Below are 13398 nucleotides of genomic sequence, written 5' to 3' on the forward strand. Positions count from 1 at the left end.
GGCCATTTTAACCCCCCGCATTTATTTGCAAACCCACAGACTTTTTAGTGTCTGCCCGCATTCTCCACCATATGTGACAAACGCCCCTCTTTTGTAGTGCTGACGTCTGTCTGGGTTCTTCCCGACACAGTCTTCTAGGGTTATTTAATACAAAAACAGGATCATGCAAAGTATTAAGCTGCTTAACTCAGGCTTCTGCCTGCTTTATTTTCATCCAAGTAAGGTACTGCAGCTTTAACATGTGTAGGTTAGAGGTACTCAGATACTTTCATTCAGCAGTTCACTCATTTCATTGTTACAGTATTTCCCACACTGTTATTTCAAGTAAAAAGAAACCAAATTATATAAACAAAATCCTATCCCTTTCAGGGATCTAACTACACATAGAATCAGTCTCTCTAACAGCTGCTGGCCAACTAACCTGGTTCCCCAGCTTAAAAACAATGCTCTCTCATTTAGGGTCACTTAGATACAGCACAGTCTTTTAGCAACAGCAGTAAACATTTGTTTGGTCTTATCTGTTCGTGGTGGGAACTCGGTCCCGTGTCCAGGCAAATCCTCTGGTACTGTGATACTTGGAGGGGCCGTCAACCCCGAAACTGGAAACAGGGGAGCAGCGATACCCCCAGCCTCCAGGCTCTAAGGAGAGAGAGTCAAATGCAAAACCTCTCTGCTCAAAATACCTGTGCATGTGATTAGAAGAGCAGGTGAGGGAGAACTAGAGCCATTGTAATCTGTGGTCTGGATTTTCCATCCAGCTGCCTGAGGTAATGGGAAGCTGTGGAACGGATCATTTTTAGCTATTCCTGCACTTTCTGCTCTAAAATGGGGCAGAAAGCTGCCTAACATCTTTGGACTATGTCACAAAATATACAAGGGATTAAAAGAAAAGATGTGTTACAAAATATCACTCTTTGCGGATGATATTATCCTTACAATATCCAATCCTTTGACATCCCTTCTGAATCTGAAATCCGCCCTCTGTGGGCTTGGGAAGCTATCAGGGTATAAAGTCAATGTAGGAAAATCGGAAGCGCTAAATTTAACGCTAACGGAAATGGAGGTTGAGGTCCTTAAATGGCACTTTGACTACAAGTGAAAAAAACAAACATTTTAAATATCTGGGGATACACCTTACTAGAGACAACAACTCAGTATATAAATATAAGTATCCTGAGCTTTTCTCAAAGATAAAAAAAGACTTACAAGCTTGGAACTCTCGTATCTCCTGGTCGGGGCGTATATCCGCGGTTAAGATGAATATCCTACCCAGACTTCTCTATTATTTTCAGACACTACCAGTATCAGTCCAACATACAAATATAAAAGATATTCAAAATCCAATAATGCAATTTATTTGGAAACAAACCACCGAGAATAGCCAGGTCAATTATGTTGGAGTCTAATGAAGGAGGGGGTTATGCAGTACCTAATATTTTAAAATACTATATAGCCTCTCATTTGAGACAATTGGTGTACTGGCATTTCCAGAGAGGGACCTATGCTTGGGTGGACCTGGATAGATCACTCAAAAGCTCGATCGGATTGGCTTCTTTGCTATTGTTGAGCTCCAGGGTTAGGATTGGGAGACAGTCTGGGCTGGTGGTAATAGGGTTTACCTTGAAAATCTGGCAGCTGGTAAAAAAAAGAAGTATAGGGTCATGTCAACCCCATCCAGACTTACGCCCCTGTTCAGCAACCCGGGGTTTTTTCCGGGTTTCCAGGTACAGGGTTTTGAAGACAGAGGGATTCTAGAGACGGGAGATTTAATAGAAAAAGATAACTTGATGTCATTTGAGGAAGTAATGAGGAAATATGGCCTACCCCTGAGATGTTCAAATATATGCAGATCCGACACTTTGTTTGTCAAGGTTTTTAGGAGGAGGAATTCCCCAAATATACACGTTTTGAAGATTTATGTCAAACAAAAAAAAGTATCAAAAAGGTCTGATTTTGTCCCTTTACCATGGTTTAATCCCCCAAAAGGATACCCCGGCCAATAAATATATGGATCAGTGGGCTCTGGACTTCCACACAAATAACGAGAGAGGACTGGGAAGATATATGGGAGAATGTGGGTAAAATCTCTATCTTCACAGTGACAAAAGAGAACATCTATAAAATGTTGTTACACTGGTATTATACTCCTGAAAGGTTAAAGCAAATGTTTCCGGAGGCTTCTGATAGATGTTGGAGGATGCGGACAGAAAGGGGATCTAGCACATATTTGGTGGTTTTGTCTAGTAATGCAGACATACTGGAAGAAAGTCTGAGGCTAATAGAAGACGTGACGGGGATTGAGATTCCACTGGACCCAATTTTAATTATTCTAGCTCATCCTACAGAAGGTGTGAACCATTATACAGGTAAATTGATTCTGCCCATTTTAACGGCGGCTAGATGTGCTGTAGCAGCAGCATAGAAGACACTTCCGGCCTCCAGAAGAGAGGTCATTAGAAGGGTTAATGATGTCCAATTAATGGAGAGACTCGCCTCATTTTTTAATCATTCCACAAGGAAGTTTGATAGGGTCTGGGATCCCTGGGATGTCGGATAGGGGGATGCCCTCATTGGGAAAGAGGTTTCAGGAGTTAAGAGTGTAGGATATGTTGCTTTTATAAAATGTTGTAGGCTATGCAATGTGAAAGTTGATGATTATAAGAATTCTGTAATAAAATGGTTGTCCCCCCCTTTTTTTCCTGTACCCCTTTACCATTTATATTTGAAAATCTTAATAAAAATATAAGTTAAAAAAAAAAAAAAAAAGAAGAGAATAGTCCAAAAGGAGGATGCTTTGGCTCTGATAAAATAATAAAAAGTAGGGGGGGGGGGGGAGGAGGACCCCACCTTGAGGTTGAGCCGACATCATGATTCAATTGTGACTCCATACCAATTGTTACAATATTTACTGACAAGGGAAACAGGTCACAACATACCCAGCCTCAAAATTGTCCTCTCTTCCCAACTTTGACAGAATACACGGACGCCATGGTTAGTGGGTATAAATCGTTACAGCATTTATTAAGTACAAGATAACCGCTAATCACACCTTTCTACCTTCCCCAGGGACCTGCCAGTGTGCTCCGAATTACCACATGCTAGATAGCCCCCAGGATACCTGTATCTTCAATAGGGAAATCGCCACTGCCGCTCCAGTCCTGATGACGTACATTACTGGGAGGACACCACCACACCCGCCGCACGTTAGCCACGTGTGGCACCGCCTCACCCATTAAAACCACAGGAGGGACAATGGCTTCCACCAAGAGCAAAACCGGCAAGGTCCCCCCACTATACTTACACCACCCCGCCAAGCTGTAATGATAAACACATAGTTAACCCATAATGCTGCAACAAAATTAACAACATAATAGCCAAAATGCTACCCTTTCTCTCACCCCTTAAAAAACAGATACACTTCACTGGACAAACACCCGCTCCAAAACCCAAAGTATAGGGAGGGAGGATGGGGCTTCTTCGAAGATGTAATCTCAAAAAGAGAGGGCGGAAAAAGGTGAAACAATAAATAACATATGCAAACTTGCCCCCTCTCCCCTCCATACACCCATCACCACATTCTGTCCAGCAACATTCCACCCCCTTTTAACCCTTAACCACCTACACCCCCATAGAGGACCCAAGACATTTAGCCATGCCGCCACTGCACAATCAGATTGGGTTTCACGTAACTGTTGCTAATCTGTACCCATGGGAGTCCATGCATTGTTCTAATGAAACGTCATTTGAACAAGTCGGCTGTACACCGAGTCTTCTGCTTAGCTTCTTAAATTACATTGTGATGGCAAAAGGACTCTATGGTGCAGATAAACATTACTCTCGTTCATATCAATGAATGGATCAAAGATGTGTTAAAGCTTTGCACCTTTTTGTGAATCTGGGCCTGGGTTCCTAGCTTCATGTAGACTTGTTACGTAGAAGAAACATTCACTGACAAATACCATTGAGAGCAGGCTCCCAAAACATTAGGATCTGGTCTATTTTGATGATGTTTAGGGGTAAGTAGTGACATTGGTAGAAACAAACCAGCTAAAGGCTAATTGTAAATGCTTTCATATAAACATGTTAAGAAGGAAAATAAGCAAACCAACCACCATATGGAAAAAAAGTTTTATTTCTACAGAGTAAATCTGACCCACAATATACTAACATGACATGGCAGTGTTTTACAAAATCAGATGTTCTACCTTTTGCAGCCTGGGGGTGAATATATCTTGGCTGAAATCAATTGCAAAGCAGCAGGGGAGGTGCACATGTATCTATTAAACGACCCTTCTGCTAAGCACACTTTGACTTTGGTGATTTATACCACTGTCAACCATTCACAAAACAATGACCTCTCATGCAAAATGAAGTTTCTCTTTCCTTAATATTAGTGCAATCAGAAACACATGTACACAAGCTGGATGCCACCTTGCTGCTTGACAAGGTTAATTGGTTAACCCCACAGCTTCCCGGGGAGGCAGTAATGCCTTGTTTCTGATCGCAGCATAATGGGTATCTCAACTTATTAACAGTATGCTAGGTTTTATTTTATTTACTAAATGCATACGGGAAATACACACGTGACATGGTTTCTTACTCATAGTGAATGGAAGGCATGAAGGAAAGAGAACACCAAGCCAGCCATCTTATGTCTGACCCACAAAAACCCAGCGGACTTCACCTCTTTAAAAACAAAAATGCAGAAATTAAATTAGGAATGGATGACGTTTTTGCCCCCTTCTTTGTTGTGCTGTGAGAAATGCTTAAAACATCGTCCTTGTTGAAACATGCAATGCTGCTTTCATGGTACTCTGCACCACATGATATTTGTAAGCCTTCCCATAACCATTTTACACACGGCAGTGAGCATGTTTCTTCGGGTTACAGACACTCCAGGTGACACAGCCTGGCTAATCCACATCAAATCCATAACCATATAACCAATGCATGTGGTTAAAAAAAGGAGAAGGGGATGGTATAAAACAAGTCGACATTGTAAAAGAAAGGCCTGTATCCAATATGCGGTGAAGCCATTTTCCTTTTGACAATGCACAGGTTATTAAGAATTTATATTAGTGTAGGGACCCTTGAAACGTGGTCTGCCGTGAAGTTTGGCTCAAGGGCTTACAACAATTTGGCCAAAATGTTAAACTAAAAGACCATTTTATTTATTAGTTATTTATACATGTATATTTAGGCACTGTACCGTATATAGGTTTTTCTGGATGTGCACTGAGCTTTGTCTGTGTTTTATGTTGTGTCTCTGGTTTTAAATACATATTGCCATACTCAGTAGCACTCCTCTGTGAAACTTATATGCTTATATATATGTTGTGGGTATTTTGGGGGTTCAATTTGAGCTTGTAGGTGTTCTGTATGTTTTATAATTCTTGTGCAGCTAGTCTTGGCTGTTTTGGAGGGTGGCAACCTCCTATCCAATTGAAGCTCACTCCCTCCCACATTTAAATGGTTAAAAGCTCACTCCATGGCATCTCCAACTATCAGGGGAACTTGCCTGCATGCAGTGTGATTGTGACAAATCTATTACAGAGTGCTTTTCCTGGTAATGTACAGGTTAATAAAAGCTTCAATCAGACTTAGAACTTTTGCAACTTATATTGACAGATTTATTATAAATCATTCTTCCTGGCAATGCACAGGTTATTAAGAATTTATATTAGTGTAGGGACCCTTGAAACGTGGTCTGCCGTGAAGTTTGGCTCAAGGGCTTACAACAATTTGGCCAAAATGTTAAACTAAAAGACCATTTTATTTATTAGTTATTTATACATGTATATTTAGGCACTGTACCGTATATAGGTTTTTCTGGATGTGCACTGAGCTTTGTCTGTGTTTTATGTTGTGTCTCTGGTTTTAAATGACAGGAAAGATTCCCTGATCCAAAGGAAGGTGGTTTCACTGGATATCGAATAGTGGCCAAATATACAGCAGGCCACAGAAGGATTGCCTTGCCACTCATTATACAAGGCAGGGGATCTCAAAGCCACTACCAAACGACACCTCAACGGGTTAGGCTTTATGGATATCCCTGCCTCAGCACAGGTGGCTCAATCAGTGGCTCAGTCAAAGATTGAGCCACCTGTGCTGAAGCAGGCGCGGATATAAGGAAGCATTTCTTATCTAGTTGACACATTACTTCCTCCGAGTCTCAAGCCCATGTGAACATTTTCGTAGCTGTAGTGCTAACCCTGCTATGCATGTATTCATGTACAGAGATATCCCAATAAATAGGTTTAGTATTTATAAAACATCAGAAAAACCTACTCAATATCCCCTCTCATCCCTTTAGGATTTGTAGGGGGGAAAAAATAACAAACAAATTAAAAAGCAATGACTTTGTATAAGCAGATAAAAGAGAAAGGCAATACACATGAAACCTGTTTGCACAAAAACCAGTACTTAACATCCCCGTAAAAGAAGATAGATTAAGCCAACACCCCCCCCCCCCTCAATGCATTCTGCCACCAGATCTGGTCTTTATGTCGGCAAAATAAACTCACAGGCCATCATTTCACTCACAGAACACATAGGGGCTAATTCAATATTGTCCGAAGCGGACATCCAGGACGTTTTCATTGACGCGCACAAACTGTACACAAACACATATATACTTGGAAGTTGCTTTCCTTCCCATGGTGTGACCTGTGATGTAAACAAAAATCTTAAAAGTTGGCAAACATACTTCTAACGACCTTGTCTGATCTTCTTGGTTGTTTTCCTGCTGAAGAGCGTACTCTAAAATATGCGCCAGGTTTAAAGATGACAACGCCTTTGACAGATCTTGCAGTAGGTGCTAGCCTGGTGAGGTTAGCAATAAGGTTTTGGACTCTTCATTTAAGATTCCACATTTAGAAATTGAAGCAGCCCCGAGAAACGATACATGGCTGAAATCAAACTTAAATGTCAGTCTCCCCAAGTCAAGTTTTATTATTCTTTTCAATTATTTAAACTGGGACCAACCCGGGCATACTCTTGGGACCCTCCAGTTTAGGAGCTATACCCCTTTGGTTTCCTAGCTCTCCTGTCTCTACTTGTCACCATCATCCAATTGAGTAAATACATGAGGGGAATTGTATGACCTGTAGCGTTTCCTTTCTTATTAATGTAGTGCGGTTTGTGGATATGTCCTACAATGGGTGTCTTCTGGGGACACGCCATTCTCTTTTGGGGTACTGCTTGATTCTGGGAAGTGCAAACAAAAATAAATGTAATGGAAGCTGCCGTTCTAACCAGGTAATTATCTCCATTTGTTAGCGTCACAGTTCCTCTTCCCTGAATACTGCTCACCGGCCCCTGCAGATGAAGTATACTGCTCCCATCCCATGGTGCACACCTGTCAGATCTTCAAATGAGGGGGCTTTGAGAGTTGCGGAAGTCGTAACGAACACTTGCATTGTATTCCAAACAAAATCGTACAAAGGTTTAATATAATTATCTGCGATTTCTTTTCAAGGGTGGGAACTTTCAATCCGTGTATTTGCCATTTTTGGACTACCTTGTTTTAAAGCACCAGTCCCATCTATGGTTTTTTGTAAAATGTTTGACTTACCAGAACCAGAGGAATCAACTGGTGCAAGATCTCGAAATCTATGTACCCGGTAACCCACTGCTTCAGCTGCAATTTAGCCAGCGCTAAGGGAACGTAATAGTCTCCATCTGCTATGTTGCTGGTCAACAAATTAGTGAGGGAAACGTCGCTGTGACAAATGGCATTGGCCTCAATGATTGGATACTTCTAGTATTTCCCCAGAGAATCTCTTGAACTAGTTTGGGGGTGGGCAACCACAGTCCTCAAGGGCCACCTGCAGATCAGGTTTTAAGAATATCCCTGCTTCAGCACAGGTGGCTCAGTTGAAGACTGCATCACCTGTGCTGAAGCGGGGATAGCCTTAAAACCTGACCTGTTGGTGGCCCTTGAAGACTGGAGTTGCCCACCCCTGGACTAGTGAGTCCTTGACTAAACACAAGCAGACATTTCGCTCTGTTGAACCCTTCAGTTAAGGTACAATTGTTAATTGGTCAGGACTGCTGCTTTAATCAAATTCATCCAGCTACAGGAAACAACCTTCAGACACTTTACAGGACTATGGAATTGAGACGCAGAGTTACGGAGAGAACCGAACTGTTTCCTCTTATCCATTACTTACAGAAATAAAAGTGGATTGCGAACAGCATGAGCATGCAATCAGATCATTTAACAGTTTTATTAAATAAATTGGAAACCAAGCATAAGAAAACCCACTCCTTTAAAACTGCTTTTCATGAAATACTGTGATATGTCCCACCTGAGGAATTAAAAACCTCTCTTTGTAGCATCATATACCCACAGCGTGTAAAAAACAAAATAATGTAATCTTAAGGTGAAGACTCTAGATTCATTGTGGTGCAAATATACCCAGAGGGAAACAATAATAATAATACAAAAAAAAAAAAAGGCTTGAAGTGTTGTATACAACTTCAAGACCAGCCTCCTGCAAAAAGCAAAATATTCACAAGAGCGTCAGAGATTCCTGGATTTTGTCCTGTTCAGTGGTGGAGGGGTGAGCAGTGCGATGTGCTGCAGGCCACTCCATGCATTGAAGTGACTAAGCCGGACAGAGTGGCATTTCAGTTTCTGCCATTTCTTGTCAACCAGAGTCCATGGTAAAGAGCTGGATGTCTTGTGGGTTCCAGTGCAGTCCTACTCCGGAATTATACACCAGGGACCAGACATACGGAATGAAGAACTCCTCGGGCTGCTCTTCTTCCACATATTTGAACTTTAATTCAGGGAATTTCTGAAAAAAAAATAAAGAATTCATGAATTTTTTCCCCCTTGTTGTACACAATGGATACGTAGGTGCAGTATGGAGATCTAAATAGCACCAACAACGTACTGAACTCTTTGGAAAAGAGACCATAGAATACAAGGAATAATACAAATAAGTGCAATCAAACAATGGAGCTGCCCCAGAGAGCTTACAATCTTAGCACAGCATAAAATGCAGAAACTCTAAACCAACCACTAAACTCAGAACTGGATTGCAATACATAACTTTCCTTCTTTTAAACTATAGGAACAACAACAACAACATTGTGTGAGCAACACAACAGGCAAACAAAAGACTGACTGACTGAGTGTATACACACCCACACACACACGTATATATACATTATATATATATATATATATATATATATATATATATATATATATATATATATATATACAGGCATACCCCGCTTTAAGTACACTCACTTTAAGTACACTCGCGAGTAAGTACATATCGCCCAATAGGCAAACGTCAGCTCACGCATGCGCCTGTCAGCACGTCCTGAACAGCAATACCAGCTCCCTACCTGTACCGAAGCTGTGCGCAAGCAGGGAGACTATAGAGCCTGTTACAAATGCGTTATTTACATCAGTTATGCACGTATATAATGATTGCAGTACAGTACATGCATCGATAAGTGGGAAAAGGTAGTGCTTCACTTTAAGTACATTTTCGCTTTACATACATGCTCCGGTCCCATTGTGTACGTTAATGCGGGGTATGCCTGTATATATATATACACGTGTGTGTATAATATATATATTACACACACACACACTCACACACTCAGCAGTTCCATAAGAAGAGGTTTATGGGTAGGTGCAAGTCCCATAAAATAAATGTAACGATACCATGTAGAGTCTTCGAAATCAGGAGATCGCACTCGATTCGGAAACAGGTAAAGTGCACGCACGCACGCACACACTTTAAGTTATGGTGGGTGAAAAAGGCGACAAGAAACCTCCACCGTATTGCACATACTGTAGCAAATAAAAAGATCACTTGTGAGCACATTCACATGTCTTAGACAGGTCTGCAACCCTGCCTTTCACCATTATCACCAAGCATACAGTGCTCCCACTGCAGCAAGGGATTCTGGGAAATGACATGCAAATGAGCACACCGTGTCACCTTTTGCCTGAAATCCATTATTTTACATGAAACCCTTGTAAGCTAATGCTCGCTGTTAAACACAGCTTTCAAGCACAGCATGGGAATCAGATGCAAAGCCAGAGAAACCACTCACAGACATGTTTGGACCTTAAGGCTGCGTTTATAATGCAGGCGACAGCAACAGCGACGTGGAAGTCATCTTAATTTGATTTTTCCAGCGACCGTAGCCTGCCGTCGCCGGCACTAAAAGCGTAGCCTTATGGGTCTCATCTGTGTGAGGTTGGTTGTACTGGCATTGCAATATACTGTATATACACACACACAAACACACACGTTTCAGTATGATCAAAACTACATTTAGTTGCCTGGGCAACAATAATAAAATTAGAAACAGACAGACCAAGACCCCTAGCAGGCCGCCTTCTATATAAACTCAAATCTACAACAAGCTGCCCCTACATCTGATGTATTCTCTTAAAACAGTGAAGAAGAAGAATCAGCCAAGGAATCCTTGCAGGTTGCCTTATATATAAACTCTTGGATTCCTCGGCACATTAAACCCCTTTCCATTTGATGATTAAGACCGTGTGCCTGATTCTTCTTCTTCACTGGATCTATTTGGGACATCAGGAGCTCCCCAGAACCAGCGCGCCGGCGGTTAAGTACCCCGCTATCACCCTTTTTGTTTGAGCGCGTGCACTACCTTCATTCTCTTAAAACAGTGCATGCTTCACGCAGAAAATGATAGATGGCGAGATAACCATTCAAATGGGCATTTATTTTAGAATCAAAATCGTTCCAGCGGCCGTGTTGGAACTGGAGAAAAGCAGATTCCATGTGGGTTGTGAACCCTTTTAAGACACCAACATTCGAGTGTGTCATAGAAGAAGTTATAGAGTACAGAGCTTTCCAACCCTCGTGTGTCTACTTACACTTCTAGCTTTATTCTTCAAGAAAGACTCGTCTATTCTGAAAGAAATTCACTTTATAGGACAGGGACCTGGCAGGAGTTCATAATGTACTGTATGGCTGAATACAGATGTCAAAACCTAAACCTCATTACTAAGATGTGACGGACAAAAGTAGTGGCCGAATACATCTCCTCCAGTCTACAATGCCATGGTGCCGCTTCCCCTTAAATGAAACAGAATTGAGATTTAATTTCCATTCACAAGTGAAGATTTGGAATCACAAGAACATTCTTCATACTGTAGATAAAGTTGCAATGTGCAGAGCTTCCCAAACCTCACAGATCTCTTACGTAAACCCTGGAAGCTTTTGTAAGCTCCGTGCATTATCATTTAGTGTCACAATTTATGATCTATGATCACTGATATATAATCAATATAGCAAACATTACAATGTATTGTGACAAACGGCTTACTCCGGGGCTCCGTCGTTTGTCCGGGACTGTTTAGAACACGGTCTTTTAGGGTAGGTTAAATGATGAGGCGTCACGTACTGTTCCTTTAAACAGGCTATGCCTGGTTTATTCAGTCCCAGGCACTGAGACTGCCACAGTGCATACAACAGAAAACAGATCAAAACAAAAGCTGCTCATCTGAGCGATAACTTAACTTAGATATCCCTGACTCAGGGTTGGAAGTGGCTTTTCCACTCCCAACAACAAAACAAGGTACTTTTGCAGTCTTATACAAATGAACAGAAAGATTGAACCTGTTAGGGGAAGAGGCTTCTCCCCTCTGTAGTTCAGCAGCCTTCCAGCCTCCTGGCTCTTGTGGAGAGACCAGAGCAAACAGGAAAACAGTCTTACATACCTGATTCCTAATTAGCATGACAGGTGACAGAAATCAGGCAGCAGACAAACTCTGGTCTGGATCTCTCATCCCTCAGTTCCAGCGCTTGCCAAACTGTGGGATGGAGTGTATGTATTATAAGGCTGCACTCCCAGGCCAAACAGGATAGAAACTGTTTAGTATCCTGGGAGCCCTATATACGGAATTTATTACCATCCCCTGGTTTCTGTCACATATCCTCCCCCCCAGCTCAGACCTCGAGGGATGAGCGACCATGGATATTAGGGAGTGCATCCTTGACAACCCGTCAGCATTGCCATGTTTGTGCCCTGACCTGTGTTCCACAGAAAATTTAAAGGGTTGTAGGCTTAGGAACCACCTGGTCACTCTAGCATTCTTTTCCCTGTTTTGACACATCCAGGTAAGGGGTGCATGATCTGTGACCAACCGGAATTTTCTCCCCAACAGGTAGTATTTGAGCGTCTCTACAGCCCACTTTATTGCGAGACACTCTTTCTCTACTATGGAGTAATTTTTCTCCTGGGGATTTAGTTTCCTACTTAAATAAAGGATGGGGTGCTCCTCACCTTGAGACTCCTGGGAGAGTACCGCCCCCAGCCCTACCTCAGATGCGTCGGTTTGGACTACGAACTCTTTGGAGAAGTCAGGTGTGACCAACACTGGTTGGGCACAGAGAGCTTCTTTCAGGCTTCTAAAGGCTTGTTCGGTTTCGGGGGACCACTTTACCATTAGTGGTCCTCTTGCTTTTGTGAGGTCAGTTAGTGGGGTTGCCTTAGTTGCAAAATTGGGAATAAACCTTCTATAGTACCCAATTAACCCCAAAAAGGTCCTTACTTGTTTTTTTGTAACTGGCCTTGGCCAATTTTGTATCGCCTCCACTTTGAGTGTTTGGGGTTTGAGTAAACCTCTGCCAATAGAATATCCCAGATACTTGGCCTCCTCCAGACCAACAGTGCATTTAGCGGGGTTAGCAGTTAGTCCAGCAGACCGGACTGCGTCAAGCACAGCTTGGACCTTTGGAAGGTGGGATTGCCAATCTTCACTATGGATTACCACATCATCCAGGTAGGCGGCAGCATACCGAGCATGTGGTTTTAAAATTTTATCCATCATTCTTTGGAATGTGGCGGGAGCTCCATGTAAGCCAAAAGGCAACACCTTATACTGAAAGAGGCCGTCTGGGGTTGAGAAGGCTGTCTTTTCTTTTGCCCTTTCTGTGAGGGGAACCTGCCAGTACCCTTTTGTTAGGTCTAGGGTTGTGAGATATCGGGCTTTGCCCAGTCTCTCTACAAGTTCATCTACCCTGGGCATAGGATAAGTATCAAATTTTGACACCGCGTTTAGTTTCCGGTAGTCATTACAAAACCTTGTTGTACCATCTGGCTTTGGGACTAAGACTATAGGGCTGTTCCACCCACTTTGGGATTCCTCAATTACACCTAGTTTTAGCATTTTTTTAACCTCTAAACTTATAGCCTTTCTTTTGGCCTCTGGGATTCGGTACGGTTTAAGGTTAACTCGGACCCCCGGTTCAGAGACTAGGTCATGTTCAATTACGCTAGTTCTACCTGGCCGTATAGAGAAGATTTCTTTGTTTCTTCTCACTAAATTCTGAACCTCTCGTTTCTGATGAACAGACAGGGTTTCAGCTATGCTAACCTCTGGGTCAG

At 42.2% G+C, this 13398-nt stretch overlaps 1 protein-coding gene across 2 annotated transcripts in view; it reads right to left on the reverse strand.

The window, feature by feature from the left end:
• Window positions 1-4116: 4116 nt before the first annotated feature.
• The window catches only part of DYM (dymeclin), a 516199-nt gene continuing 506917 nt past the window's right edge, over window positions 4117-13398 (reverse strand). For both annotated transcript variants that reach the window (XM_075586074.1, XM_075586063.1), the window contains one exon: window positions 4117-8801. In XM_075586074.1, the coding sequence (XP_075442189.1) occupies window positions 8652-8801 (150 nt within the window). In that variant the 3' untranslated portion in view covers window positions 4117-8651. The remainder of the gene's footprint in view (window positions 8802-13398) is intronic.

Source organism: Ascaphus truei, chromosome 1 (genome assembly GCF_040206685.1).
Source record: "Ascaphus truei isolate aAscTru1 chromosome 1, aAscTru1.hap1, whole genome shotgun sequence".
Classification (NCBI taxonomy): domain Eukaryota; kingdom Metazoa; phylum Chordata; class Amphibia; order Anura; family Ascaphidae; genus Ascaphus; species Ascaphus truei.